The sequence below is a fragment of the Anas platyrhynchos genome, chromosome 4 (assembly GCF_047663525.1).
Source record: "Anas platyrhynchos isolate ZD024472 breed Pekin duck chromosome 4, IASCAAS_PekinDuck_T2T, whole genome shotgun sequence".
Classification (NCBI taxonomy): Eukaryota; Metazoa; Chordata; class Aves; order Anseriformes; family Anatidae; genus Anas; species Anas platyrhynchos.
In genome coordinates, this window is record NC_092590.1 from 44,319,021 (window position 1) to 44,333,261 (window position 14,241).

The following is a 14,241-nucleotide window of genomic DNA, read 5'->3' on the forward strand; positions in this document are numbered from 1 at the left end:
GAAAGATCTGGAAAGGAAAAGGGAGGGAGGGGGGGGGGGGGGGAGGAGGAGGAGGCGCGGCACCGCCCCCCCGCCCGCGCGTCAGCACTGCGGCGGGGCGCGCCCACACGGGCCTTAAAGGGGCCGGCGGCCGCTATGGGGGGGGGGAGCTCAGCTGAGGGGTGAGGTGGCTGGCGAGGCTCTGAGGGCTGCCAGGGGCGTCCTCGCTCCTGACAGGAATCCTGGGCTTCTGAACGTGTCCGTGACAAATAACGCACGGCGTGGGTTGGTGCAGGGCTCTAGGTGCTTGGTTTGGGGCAGGGGCTGGAGGTCAGAGCGCAAGGCTTGAGGAGAAGGGAGCTGCTGTGTTTATTAGTGCTGACTTAAAATAATAATAAAAGGATCTGTCGTTGGTGCTTTGCCTCGTGCCTTAACTGACCCTGAAACACAGCAGCAGCCTAGAGCCAGGCTCTCATTTCACTGCGGTTCATGCTGGAGCACTGTTAGCGACACAGGCGCTGGGCTGACAGGGCAGGTGAGAGGCTGTCACCACAACACACTCAAGTACCTGCCACCAGCTTAAAGTCTAGACCTCTAATATCAGCACCATGGTGACACTGAGAATTTTAAACAAGGTATTTTCTTGATTAATTGCTTGAATGAAATGAAAACAGCGCTCCTTAGTTCCCTAAATCAAACCAAAATATCTGATTATATAAGCAGACATGGAAAAACATCCAAATGATATCTTAAATGTTACACAAGCAATACTGTTAAACTACACATTCAGTGAGAATGCTATCATGAACGCTGTGTGCACAAGGCAGGTGTTCATTCACTGCTCTCATCAGATCCTGATGAGCAGTCTGAAGCATCACGAGGAAAAATTTCCTTAATTTTGTCACAAAGAACTAGCACTTGGGCTCCTCCTGTTGCACAAAGGATACTGGAGAATGCTCCATGAAAAAAAGCATTAAGCCCCTCTTGCTTTATATTTCCATAAAGCAGTCAAGGGCTCTTTTCATTGCCTCCCCACTCTGCACACGAATCATTACTGCTCTGTACTGAGAAAAAACTTAGATGCTTAGCAAAATCTGTTTTTCTTCAGTAAAGAACACTAAGGAACATTTTCCTCCTGTTTCGCCTACAGCAGAGATCTTTTAACTATTTACCTGATGTAATGCTCTCTTATCTGGTTGCAACAGCTAAATTTAGAAAGGCTGTGATCCTTCCCCTGATGCTTCTTTTAAGCTTTACTGGGCAAGTAGAAGGCTTAAGAATTAAATCCTAATCCTAAAGGTGCTCTGAAATGTTTAGATGTTATTAAAACTTCTACAGCTTTTTTGTTTCCTTCCAATCATCAGCTGTTGTTTAAAATGAGTTTAAAATGATGTTAAGGTTTTGACTAGCACAATAATGTAAAAACATAAGAAAGCTAAAACAAAGCACACAGTACAGTTTTTGATCTATCCCACCTTGGTTTTTGAACATTAACTTGCTCAACAAAAGAAAACAAAGCAAAGAGGAAGATTTGTTAGAGACCTTGGCACATGGACTAAAACCTGCCGCGAGTGCTTACAGGTGAAGGAAAGAAGGGATGAGGAGCAGTGAATGTTCACAAGCATGCACATTACTGTTTCTGTACAAGTTGGTGCTCAAGTACTGAACCCTCCCTTTGCCTTTTTCAAGTGCAGTACAACTGGAGATTGCGGCAATTCTTAAATTTTTAAAAATTCAACAGTGTAGTAAAGACAGCCCACAGGAATATCAGACAGTTGTGCTCTGCACAGCAAAGCACTTGGGAAATGCAATCGCCCGCTGTGGAACCCAGCATAATGACTGCAACAGATCTTTTAGATAGCTCAGAGTAACACGACTGTTCTGACAGATTGCTTTCTTGTGGATGTGCTTGGTGAATTGTCAAACCATTCCTGGTTTAGAACTGTGGTCTGTCTTGGGGACTGTATTAGGAGCTGACACCAGTTTTGTCTTCACTCCCAAAAACATAATACACATTTTTTTGAGAGATTAATCTAAAGCTCACATCTTTATGTGAAATTCTACTGGAAACAAAACACTGTATATATAGATATGTATAATGTTATATATGTATATATATTTACTTAATGTAAATTATTTGACCTAAATTAGTTACATTTTAAGCCAAATCCACCTCCTATACCTAGGTAAGCCTCTAGTCTCTTCTAGACTCTCATCAAAGTATGAGATCACTATAGATTTCCTGAATATAAGCAATGCAGGAAATACAGCAATGAAAAAAAAAAGCATAGTAATAAAACTACAAAGCATTAGAATATCTTATTCTAACTCTGCATGAATATATGCAAATTAAAGGATATGTGGTAACAGTTAGTGTTATCTAGCTGACAAAAATCAACTTTTACTGAATGCAATAACTGTACTGTGCTCATTATTTCAGAAAGTTACCCCAGCTAGCAAATACACTTTTAACTGAAGAAACAGAAAGTGCTGTATTTAATCCAGGGCTTCCTCTTGGATCAGAATGAGTGTCACAATATGAAATTGATTCTGTATGAATGTTAATTTCACCACCATAAAAATCATACTGAACAGCAGCTTTATTTGTACCTGAGGTTTCAAAACTATGTAAACAAAACAGGGACACCACCTGAAGTACATACATACATACATATCCACAACATATCCAAATCATCTTGTGTTATTTCTTGTGTGCTAGTAAAACCATTATCTTATTTAATATATTTTACATTTTTTATAATCTTGATGCTCTTCTCTATCCCAGCAGTCAGTTAACTAGCAGAAATACATGCAATTTTTTGGTAATGCCAGCCTTGGGAAACATAGTACTTCTGAATATGAACAGCACTAACTATAGGCTGACTGCTCACTAAGCAGAAAAAGCAGAATCTGAAGACAGTGAAATCATATTTAGTTTGTAAGGAAGAAGTGCTTTCTAATGGTGTTTGTCCACTACAAGCTTCAAGGATTTCTGTTATTTGGGACAGATTTAGGACAGATTACCAGAGGTATGCAGGCATTACATAAGAAGCTAAGTATCTCCTGGAGTATTTTGAAAACAACTATGCCAACATTTGTTCTGATTTTCTTTTCATTTTCTGGAGTACAGTAAGAGTACATGTTCCTTTTTGTCATCAGATGGCAAAACTTTCTCAGTGATGCAGGGAACAAGGTCCCAATCATTTTTATTTTATTTTTTTAATTTCACATTCAAAGATGCTCTTGATGGTGAGAACATACTTCATTAAATGTACTTCAAATGCTGCTTAACTACCTAGTAAAATTACCTAATAACTACCAACAAGATAGCTAAAAACATACTTTCCCATCCAGTCAAATGATGAGAAATAATTCCCAGCATATACTGAGCTTTGCAGAACATTTATTCTATTTCACACATGAAGAATGGCTGTATTCCACAAAGCTTAGTCTTCCAACTGTATTAGCTGGACTAATAAAGCATATTATTCTGCCCACAGACCCATCTTAATCCAAATACCAAGCATCTGAGTAGGAGAAAAAAAAAACAGATCTCACTTTTCTACTAAAATCTCTCATCAAGCTGTTGAGAGATTTCTCAACTGAACATATTTTTAGCCAGATGCCTGCAATGCCATTATTTCAAATCTTTCTTCTTTTCTTTCTGGAGCTGTTTCTCCTTCTTTTTCTGAATAGTCTCACATGCTGTAAGGCTATACAGCACTCCAGTTAGCATGCCAAGCTTCAAAGATCTAGTAATTTCCAGAAAAGAACTATAAGCTAGATCATACCTGCATCATCATGCGTCTCCTGACAATGTCGAACGGATATGACAGCATTCCTGAGAACACAGTCACAACTTGAGCAATGAAAAAGGAAAGAATGAGTGGTGTTTGTTTTGGATTTGGCAATAATCCCTGCAAAATAAAACAAAAACGTAAGCCTGCACTAGGTCTGTAAAATGCACGCCCAATCTAGCAGATAGGAAATAATTCCATCATTTTTGTTGTTAATCCTACTGTAAAATGACTTGGCTCTTTAGTAATATACTCTGTTAAGCATGCATAACTGCAAAGACAAACGCTATAACTGACCCTTTCATTAGTTCATAATTAATTAATATTTAAAATGATACAGATTTAAAACGTGCATTTTGATTCATAAGAGCTACCTTAATGGTATGGTAACATCCAAAATACAAGGCTCAGTATACAATGATCCCCTGTACTGAAATGCCAAAACCCTGGTACCAGCCAGGAAGTCCACCTGTCTGCAACTTTAACAATGCAGTCACTAAGTCCCTGGAACTGTCGCTCAGCAGCACCTAATATAAAATAAATTTATTCACATTGTTTCACTTAATTTTTGCCCTAATTCATCAAAATACGTAAGTAAGAATTCTCTTACCCTCTCCTGAGATTTCTCCCCCTAATGCCATGCTTCCACTTTCTCCCCACACACTCTTACTCAAATATGTGGTAAGTACCACTCATTTCAGCTTTTCCCCATAGCGAAACACTAGCCATAAGCTCTGACATAGTTAAACAAAACAAAAAAAAATCCACTTTTTATATCTGTACATTTTTCTCATCGAGGATTCTCAACAGGTGGAAACTCAGCAAGTAATAAACCAATCTTACTTCAAACTCTCAAAGCACGCGCATTATTATACTGAACGTATCCTGAAGATATGAATTCAGCCAACACGAACTGTTGCTCACTTGAGTAGCAAGCAGAAGAGGCAAGCTGCAATTTCAAGATGATTGACTATGCCTGTATTACCTTCAATACAAACAGTGTCTGGCATGTAGATACAGCTGGCGTTCTTCAAAAGAGGTTTCTTTGCACTTTACTTTCCACAAGCTATTTTTTTTTAAAGATAATCCAGAAAGCAAAAAAATCACGCATGCAACCATACTGTCTTCTCAATTTCCTATCCTGCACAAAGCATGTAAGAAAGCATCCCAAGACCCTGAGCTTTAATAATGTATATGCTACTTTGTTAAATATGCTTCTAAAGAAATTAATCTTGAATGCTATTCAAGGAATGTTTCTAAAATTTGAGTCAAGCACATACACATGTAGGCCATCTGGAAACATTTCCAGGAGGCGGAAAGGAGATTTGAAGAACTATAAACACTGTTATTTACATCATGCATGTTTTACTTTTTCCACTGTTAAGAAAGAAAACAGCAACCTTAAACTCTTTACATATGAAGAAAGTGCAGTTGAAAAAAGACAGCTTAAGAATTTGCATGCAATACAGAGAGATTAAACATTAACGACTGACAACATTCTTCTTGGTAAGAAACACCAGGAAAGCCTGTGGCAAGTACATTTTCTGGCATTGCAGAAAAAAACGTCAACAAGAGAAACCACAGATCATTGGACTTCTGTTAAATTATGAAAACCTAACCAAAGAAATTCTAAAACATAACCTAAAAGAGACACAAATAAAGCGGATTTTCAGCTATTTCCACATGAAAAAACTAGAGATGAAGAACTTATTTTCCATTCTGATATGAATAAATTTTATGTAATTTTTCAAATTCCAGTATGAACACTTTGCATTCCAAGATCTGTATTTCTTGTAATTAATTCCCTGGGTGCTGACCTCTTGTCTCTTCACAAAAATCCATCCAAGTTAAAGAACGTTCTTCAAGTACATAACATTGCAAAATTAGTCAGCATAACCTAAAATTGTTCCACTCCTTTTCCTGCTCCTTTTGTGCAAAACTTGCACTGTAATACCAAAAGCTTCTTCTGGCAGTTGCATAGTAACAATTATCAAGAAAATAATGCAAAGAGAAGTAAGAAGATAGATAAAGACAGACTTCTGCTTGAGGGACGCAACCCAAGAATTTTATGCATGAAAATAAAAACAGCTGTAATTTCAAGAGTGAGATTACCCATGAACATAAATATTTTTGAGATTAGAGTCCATTGTGCAATCATAACTGTGAAAATGTGACTGGGATTTTTGACAAAGCCCTGAAACACAGGTGCCTGCGTCCAAGATTTTGAATATACAATGTAAGACTTGCAACGATTAATTTTGAAATAATTGTATGTCCTGAACAAAACTTTGAAAATTTTGACTGCAGTTATAAGCACTTATACACACCTTATGAGGTTATTAATCAATGAAGATGAAAACATAGATTTCATTACCTCAACAATGACCTATATAGTAAGACATGTGCGCTTTAAAAACTCTAACTACAAAATCTATCAACATCTTATCAAGAATTACCAACCATGAGTGAAAGAACTACTCGGTTCTTGGCCAGATCTAGTTAATTTATGAAACAGAACTAAGAGACAATAGATTATTTACCTGTTTTTCTTTATCCACTTTGGATATGAAATTTATACTTGTTTATACTTGTCCTTAAAAGCAAAGTTTAGAGCCTGTATTGGAAAATATAACGTTTGCCAAATTGCCATGCCAGAAACTGAGAAATCCTACAGGAAAATAAATGGATTATGAAAATACATTTCCACAGTTCACGTTACACCAAGGCTATCAGGCAACTTTCCTTCCACTGTTTCTACTTTGATCTGAGCTGTAACAAAGGCCAAAAATATTCCTTTTCAGGACATTTACTTTATGGGTATTTGGATTTATTCTGACACTTACCAACGGATGTATGTGTTAGCACAAGAAAATCTATAACTACAAGACAAACGGCAATAATGCTGAGAAATGGGAAACATTTTCAACTCCTCACTTCAAAAATTTGTAAGGCTAAGGATACCTATGTAAACTGCAGTCTGGAAACAGGCTAACATTTCACCTGTGTAGAAACTGTTTCCTTGAAGTAGCCTGCCTATGCATTTTAGCTTCCACAGGGGGTGCTCAGACACCATATTAAAGCAATGGCTAAATGGTTTATATGCATATGAGAAACTTCACAGGGCCTTTGTAATTACATCCTTTTTCTAAAGGAAGAAAAGGATTCCTTTGGACACTAAGAAAAATGCACTGAGACGTTAAATGCAGCTGAGGAAGCTAATGCAGAAACAGATGTTACGGGAATCGTGAGAAGAAGCATATGCAGAGATGTTCACAGACATCGCACCTGCACTGCGGCTGGCTCTCATCAGTGCTGTTAGATTTGGGTAGGCAGTGATGACAGCCATCTCTGTAATGCACAGCCATGCTCTTCATTCAAGTATCTTGTTACCATTGGCGAAGGTAAAGACTGCTTAATGATAAAGAAAAGTCAAAACTGGGTGTTCATTTCTTACTTCAGGTACACTTTCATATGCATCAACATGGGAATGTCAAATATATAAGCAGTGCTCTGCAAAACTATCAGAAGGAAAACATTAAAGATGTTTTCATACTGTCCACAACCACTGAACACAATTTTGCTACTATGCCACATGAACGCACGACCACTCAGTGGCTGCAGGTTTCACTCCTTTTCTGAAAAAACAGAAATCCAGGGGGTACTCCCATGGCAAATTCACCCTCTCCCCAGGTAACGCCACTCTGAACACCAGCAGCCCATGATGCAGCCCATGATGGCTTCTCCGTTGCTGTCGACACAGAGGTGTTTCTAAAAGCTTTTGTTTCCTGGGCTCCATACCTTGCTCATGGGCACAAAGCAGTCGATCATGCCCTTCCTTGTACTGCTGGTCCGCCTGGATCTGCTTGGATGAAGGCTGCACCTGCAGCAACAGCTTCACTCGCTTGATGGGCACCACGGCCATCTTGGAGATGGCAGCTGCCACACTGCTGGCCAGCAGGGCCTTTGTGAAGGACATGGGGTCGAGCAGCCCCCCCAGCCCTGTGGGGCTGCCATGGTGCCCACCTCCACCCCATACCCTCGGCAGCCAGAAGCACCTGGCCCCTGCGTGAACGTGGCCCCTGGGCAGGTGGCAACGCCTAGTGGTGGCTGCGCGGCTTCACCCTGCCATTAATGGCCTCAAGGGGCAGGGGAATGGCACTGCCCTCCCTTGGTGGCTGGTCATTTCTGCCACCTTTCTGGAGCACCGAAATCCAGGCCCTCAGTGGACACTGTGGCAGGTTTTTTCCCTGTTGGCTGCCAGGGGAAAAGTTAAGCAAGAGGCCTGTTACAGAATCACAGAATCATCTAGGTTGGAAGAGACCTCCAAGATCACCGAGTCCAACCTCTGACCTAACACTAACCAGTCCTCCACTAAACCATATCCCTAAGCTCTACATCTAAACATCTTTTAAAGACCTCCAGGGATGGTGTCTCAACCACTTCCCTGGGCAGCCTATTCTAATGTCTAACAACCCTTTCAGTAAAGAAGTTCTTCCTAATATCCAACCTAAACACATCATTCAGGCCAATTTGGTGATCAGCTGGCAGAACATGTAAGGGACACAGACTGCACCTGGGAATCGAAAGCTACAAGAGTGAACGAGGCACTGCCACATGTACCTACAGCTACCTTTATATTAAACACAATTGAACAAAGAGCAACAAATCTTATTCCTAAATAGCCTCCATCCCTGAACTGCAGTCAGCAAGCTTCACAGAAACTTGGGGAACTTTCCAGAACCTTCTGTAAGCTGTGGAAACTGGTCCCTCTCCCACAACAAGAAACCCGGAAAAAGAACAACTAACAAATGGTTTAAGCCAGAATATTTGCTGATTCCATTGAACTGTGTGTTAATGAACATCATATATAGTAAGTCAAAACACAATTTAGTATGTTATTTATACCCATTCTGTTACAGTTCGTAAGTGTCAATTCCTGCTAGAACTGCTGATAGCAAGAAAGTATTTTCTTTCATTGCTTTACCACCCCTGTATCTACAAACTTTATTACTAGAAAAGGCATGAAGCACCATATTTATTCAGTCATTTTTAATCATTAATGTTTTTAAAATGATTTTATTGCTTGCATTCCGTTGAAATTAGTCATTTTAACCCTGATACTCCACTGAATTTTTGTACACATTGCCTTGCCAATAATTCTTGTAAGTCATAATTTAAACACAAAATAAATACATTTCTTCTGAACTTTAACACTGCCAGTTCAACTCCTTTAGTAGCTTCTCCATATCTGTTCCTTTAAACATTAATTCCATACACCACGATTCACAGCTATAATCTTCCTGCAAGTTACTATGCTACAAGATTTGTATTAAAGCTCATAAAAATCCGTGTTCTGTAGGAAATTAAGTCCTATCCTTTGGGGCTCTTTTTAAACATCTCTTAAAAATCTATAAAATCAAGTCTATGCTCAGTTGGGGAACAAATTAACCGTTAAGAGTCTCCTTAAGTGTAGTATCAACAAGATTAAGGCAGATTTTGCAACACATTTTATTGCTGAACGACACTGAGTATAGAAGTTGTACCATATCCTGATAGATGCCATTAATTCTTTTTAAGATGGAGTTTCTTGTGAAGGAGCAAGCCAATCTAAATAGCTGGTTGCTGCTGAAGGAGTCTCTTTCCTTCCGTTCCCCCTTTCTCCACACATACCTACGTATTCACACTGCTTTTTTCTGCATTGACTTAACACAATTAAGTCAACAGAGGTTAGCCCACAACTCTGGCAGCAAAGTAACCTAGAAAAAAATCTTTTATTAAGTTAGCAAAATTAACTAGACCTAAGTCTTTGTTTACATTGTTTATAATGATGGCCTTCTTTTCTGTATTCCTTTTACCATCTACAAAGAAACACAATATTCAAAGCCTTCCTATTTTAGACTTTTTAAAGGTGTTACTCAAGTATCATCCATACTCCATACTGTTCCTTTTTTTTTTTTTTTCTTCTTTCTCTTTCCCAAACAGTAAATCTCATATCATTTAATTTACAGATGAGGAACACAAATGTAAAAGCACTATTTATGCAACTCAGCTCTGTACATCTCAAACTGATACACTATTTCTCATCAAGGGGCCATAAATTCTGGAGAGGGCTGATTTATAAAACCTTCCATCACATGCTTAAACTTCAGGCCTAAGACTTCTACTGATTGGAATTAAAGCAACTGTTGAATGATTCAAGCCAAGCTGTGAATCACTTGTAGGGAGTGAACAGTCAAAGGCGTTTGATTGATTATTTTAGAATTAGTCTAAACAGTGAAATTTACTTGTTAAAACGAGATCAAAGGATTTGATCATGAGAGCCTATGGAACTGAATTTACTTTTCTAAATACTTAATTTTATTTTCTTGATCCCATTGTTTAAAATGCAATTTTAGTCATGCATTTTATGAAAAACACTTAGGAAAACCAAGTAGAAACAGCAGAAAGGAAAAAAAAAAAGCACTCTTGACATGGAATGTGATGAGACACTACGCAGATGGCCAAATCCAAGTGTGCTGGCTAGGGGTAAAAATGGCCCAAAATCATACATTTTAAACTAAACCTTTAGTACAGAAAGCTTTAGGAGCAGCTAGTCTATAACAAACCTTTCAACAATTTGTAGGAAAGCTGAATTCTGCAGAAGACTTCTCCTTGATTTTGCAAGTATTTTGCCTTCTCTTGCCTTGTACTGATGTAAGCTAAATTATTTTTTTAATATCCAGTAGTAAATTGTAGAAGACTTAGCTAAACAAACACTGTTCAAATAAACAAAAGAGAAAATATGTTAAGTTAAAAAAATAGAGTAGCACTGTACTGGTCTTTGAAAAATAAACATTTTTATTAAGAAATTATGATTATAATACAAAAGTAGCTATCCATGCATAAACAAAAATATCACCCTCAGCACCTCTTTTTTTATGCCTTCAAAATTGTTTTTTAACAAATATGTTATTTACAATAAAAATCATGAAATCAAGTAAAACATCACTCACGCTTTTAGGCCTTGGGTGTGCAGCAGACTATACTGACAAAAATTGTAAGACATCAGTTTTGTGTGGCTACATGCCATTAATCTGCTAAAATATTTCTCTGTGTTGATTAACACAATGTTACTGAATACACTTCAGTATTTTTTATGCCTTTAGAGGTACAAAATTTTCATTAATGGTAAATATATTTTTCCCCATCGGTGAGTGCCAAATATTCACAGAGCACTTTGAGGATATCAACTCATCATTTTATATTGAATACTGTACACTGAACAGCAGTGAACGTACAAATTATGTGAGGTTTTCATATAATAAAGTTACAATTGGGATAAATAATTTGGCAATATATAAAAATAAAAACTTTGGTTCTCTGAAAACTTTTAAAGTATTCAATTGATGAGGTCATTGGAATCATCTCTGAAGTTTCACCTGTGTCATACCACAATGACAATTTACCTTCTTAAAAGCATTTCAAAGATATGCTATATGTGGATACCACAGCTGAGTTAATTTCTCATTATACTTAAGAACTTTAAAGAGACGACAAGGATGCCTGAATATTCACGAAGCTCATCTATGTAGCTAAACCAAAGGACAGTTTAAAGGCTAGTTCAACAGCGACTTCCGTGACCGAGTCATGAAAACAGACATAAAACTCCTGAGGTTTTGGATGCAGGAAGAGTCTCCTGAAAAACAACAAAACACATAAAAATAAGAAATCACAGGTGCAATCTTTTTCTTTTTGACCGTTCAATACATTCTGGTTGTAATCTTAAGATTTCAGTATGACATTAAGAATAATTGCTGCGTAAAACTGCTAGCAAATTGCTGTGGCTCTCCTGCATTACCTTACTGATTTCATGTGTTAGATTCTTAAAGCAAGAACTTCTGTTCAGTTTTCTCAAGACTACCTGAAAACCAGTCTTCAGGTTTTTAGTACGTATTTCAATGGTGCTGTTGTATTTGCAGTAATCCAGCTTTTGGGACTACAAGCTGCAATCAGGTTACTTGGGAACAAGCTCCTGTATTTACATATTTACTCATTTTTAAACTAAATACTGACTGGCCTATACATTCCTATATGTCACTCCAACACAGTCTTCAAGGGAAAGAACTAAATAGGAAAGCTCTTAATATACTTGTGCACAACTCTGTGTAGCATTAAAATGTAGCATATAGCTCTGTCAATATTAATGCATTGTCCCTGATGTAACACATGATCTGATAATGCAGAGACTGAAAGATTATTGTTATTACTTAAAAGATATCAACAGCAGCCTTGACATTTGACAGGTTCTTAATTTTTCCATAGCGTTTATAAGCAAATGGATAAGGATAGTGCTTATTAGCAAATGAACTACAGTTATGTACAATCCACTGTGAGATTCAGTTGTTTTTGTTTTGCTTTTAAACATCTGACTTGAAGGCAAACGGGTTCAAAAAAAGATTAAAAAAAAAAAAAAAAAGTAGAGGATTTCTGCATTATTTTTCCTGGCCAAAATCATTACCTGTGGATGACATTTCTTCTCATTACAGTAGAAATAAATTCTTATGCCATATTCAAAATATATTTTGCCGATTTTAAAGACTTTCATATTTGTGCAATAGTTGAACTAACCAATAGTCATAATGAATAGTCATTAATGAATCATAATCATTTATCTTCCTTTCACACCCTAGCCATACTGAGTTATTATTTCATATGGTGAAAGTATAGCTTCCACTTCACCAACCATTTCCGTTTTTCTATTTTCTAGTAGGAATACCGAAGATAGAAGATAAATCCAGAAAAGAAGGCAAAATCCTGCTGACTGACTAATCTTGACATGACTGTCTGCTTAATGCAGATACAAAGTAGACATCACAAAAAATACGGTCAATAGAGGACAGAACAACACGTAAGACGTGGTGGCTACTCGCTTACCGGCCTAGGCTTAGAACAATTATAAGAGTTGCTATGTTCTTAATTGTCAAGTGATGATACATGCTATTTTCTCATTACATTTAATTATTAAAAAAAAATCTTACTATTTAATACCTAGGGCAAAATGCTGTTCTGTCAGGCAAATAAGGCTTAGCTATGTAGCAATAACCATGCATGTCATTACGAAAATCACTTAAGTGACATCATAGCAAACGGATTGTGATTTGTGGTAATGGCAGGACTTTGAAAGCAAGTTCAGAGTACGATTACAGTACTTTAGCATGTTTGCAGAGCACACAGCAGCATGGTGCAGTGCTGTGCCTTGTGCCAGCTCTGCACCATTAACACACTATCATGCTGCTCCCAAGTTAACAACATTTATGTTTAACACCAGGTGGAACATCATAGTAATGCAGCTTCCTAGATCCCAAATAAAAGCTACCTCATCAGAGTCCACTTGAGTATTTCTGTGATTTGTTACAGTGAATTTTTTTCCTAAAGAGTACAGTGGCACATTCAACATGGAAAATTTGGGGAGAAATACATGTAAATACATTTGTCTTCAAACTTACCCCACAACCCAGTAACTCATTGTTGGTGGTGGTTTCTTCTGATCATTCCAGTTATCAGGAGTGCACTCAAACAAAACTCCATGTTCTCTTATTAGATCTAGGTCGTCATCTGCTGTACTAAATTCTGAAATCTTACTGCCTTTCTTCTTCTTCTTCTGTAAAAAAAAAAAAAAGGTGAAGTGTTAGTAAAGAATTATTTTTTTACGTAAATTACTAGCAAATATAATTATAACATGCTTTCTTCAGGAAGCTGCTGAATGATATTGCTTTCAAAAACCCAGACTTAGAAGAGAACTATTTTGCTTATATGATTCTTTTCTCCACAATTTTGTTACTTTGGCATAAACAGGCTTTTTTTTTTTTTTCTTTTCCTTATTATGCAATCAGGAGGTTGTATAGCACAATCCTTTTTTTTTTATCTGAAAAACATTCTCTTTAATAAGATATTTGAGCTCTTACAGCTTCATTAAAAACAGTGTGTTAAACAGTTAAACAGTGTGTTAAACAGTTAGCTAACCAGTGTGTTAAACAGTTAAACCTCTCACCCTCTCATCTTCCTTTCTTTGTTTGCCTTCTTAATTAAGAATTGCGATATTAAAAGCCTATTCAATAAACTTGGTCAGGCAGGAGTTTCTTTCTTTTTTTTTTTTTAAGCAAACAGTTGAAGTACTTTGCTCAGAGCATTTTGTTGCTTATACTTAGTATAAATGCATTGTACATTTTTTTGTGTGTTTTGTTGATTTTATTTTTTTGAGGGCTGTGCTTTATGTAGAGCTTTTGAACAAAACCTGTAGAAGTTCCAGGTGTGGAACTGAACCCCTGGTACCCATTTAGTAAAGATGAAATTGCATGCGCAAAGCCTACTTTGCTCTGTCTTCGTGCTCAACAGTTCTGCAAGTCCAATAAAGCTACTTTTCTTTCTACCAGAAATGGCAAGGGAACAGACACTGAGATAAGCTGAGGAGAAATTTTGAAAGGGT

General features: G+C 37.5%; 1 protein-coding gene and 1 long non-coding RNA gene across 4 annotated transcripts in view; both read right to left on the reverse strand.

The window, feature by feature from the left end:
• Positions 1-2,263: 2,263 nt before the first annotated feature.
• On the reverse strand, positions 2,264-7,704 carry LOC140002467 (uncharacterized). Of its 2 annotated transcripts, none has more exons than XR_011809132.1 (3): positions 7,575-7,704; positions 6,317-6,390; positions 2,264-3,896 (listed from the first exon to the last, which is right to left on the reverse strand). It is a non-coding gene; the product is annotated as an uncharacterized lncRNA (long non-coding RNA). The 2 variants fall into 2 exon arrangements; XR_011809131.1 differs by having other exon boundaries at positions 6,317-6,444; positions 7,575-7,695.
• Positions 7,705-10,590: 2,886 nt separating this feature from the next.
• The window catches only part of INTU (inturned planar cell polarity protein), a 48,002-nt gene continuing 44,351 nt past the window's right edge, over positions 10,591-14,241 (reverse strand). For both annotated transcript variants that reach the window (XM_038177938.2, XM_027456777.3), the window contains exons 15-16: positions 13,262-13,416; positions 10,591-11,451 (exon numbers count right to left, since the gene is read on the reverse strand). In XM_038177938.2, coding sequence (XP_038033866.2) covers positions 11,340-11,451; positions 13,262-13,416 — 267 coding nt within the window. In that variant the 3' untranslated portion in view covers positions 10,591-11,339. The remainder of the gene's footprint in view (positions 11,452-13,261; positions 13,417-14,241) is intronic.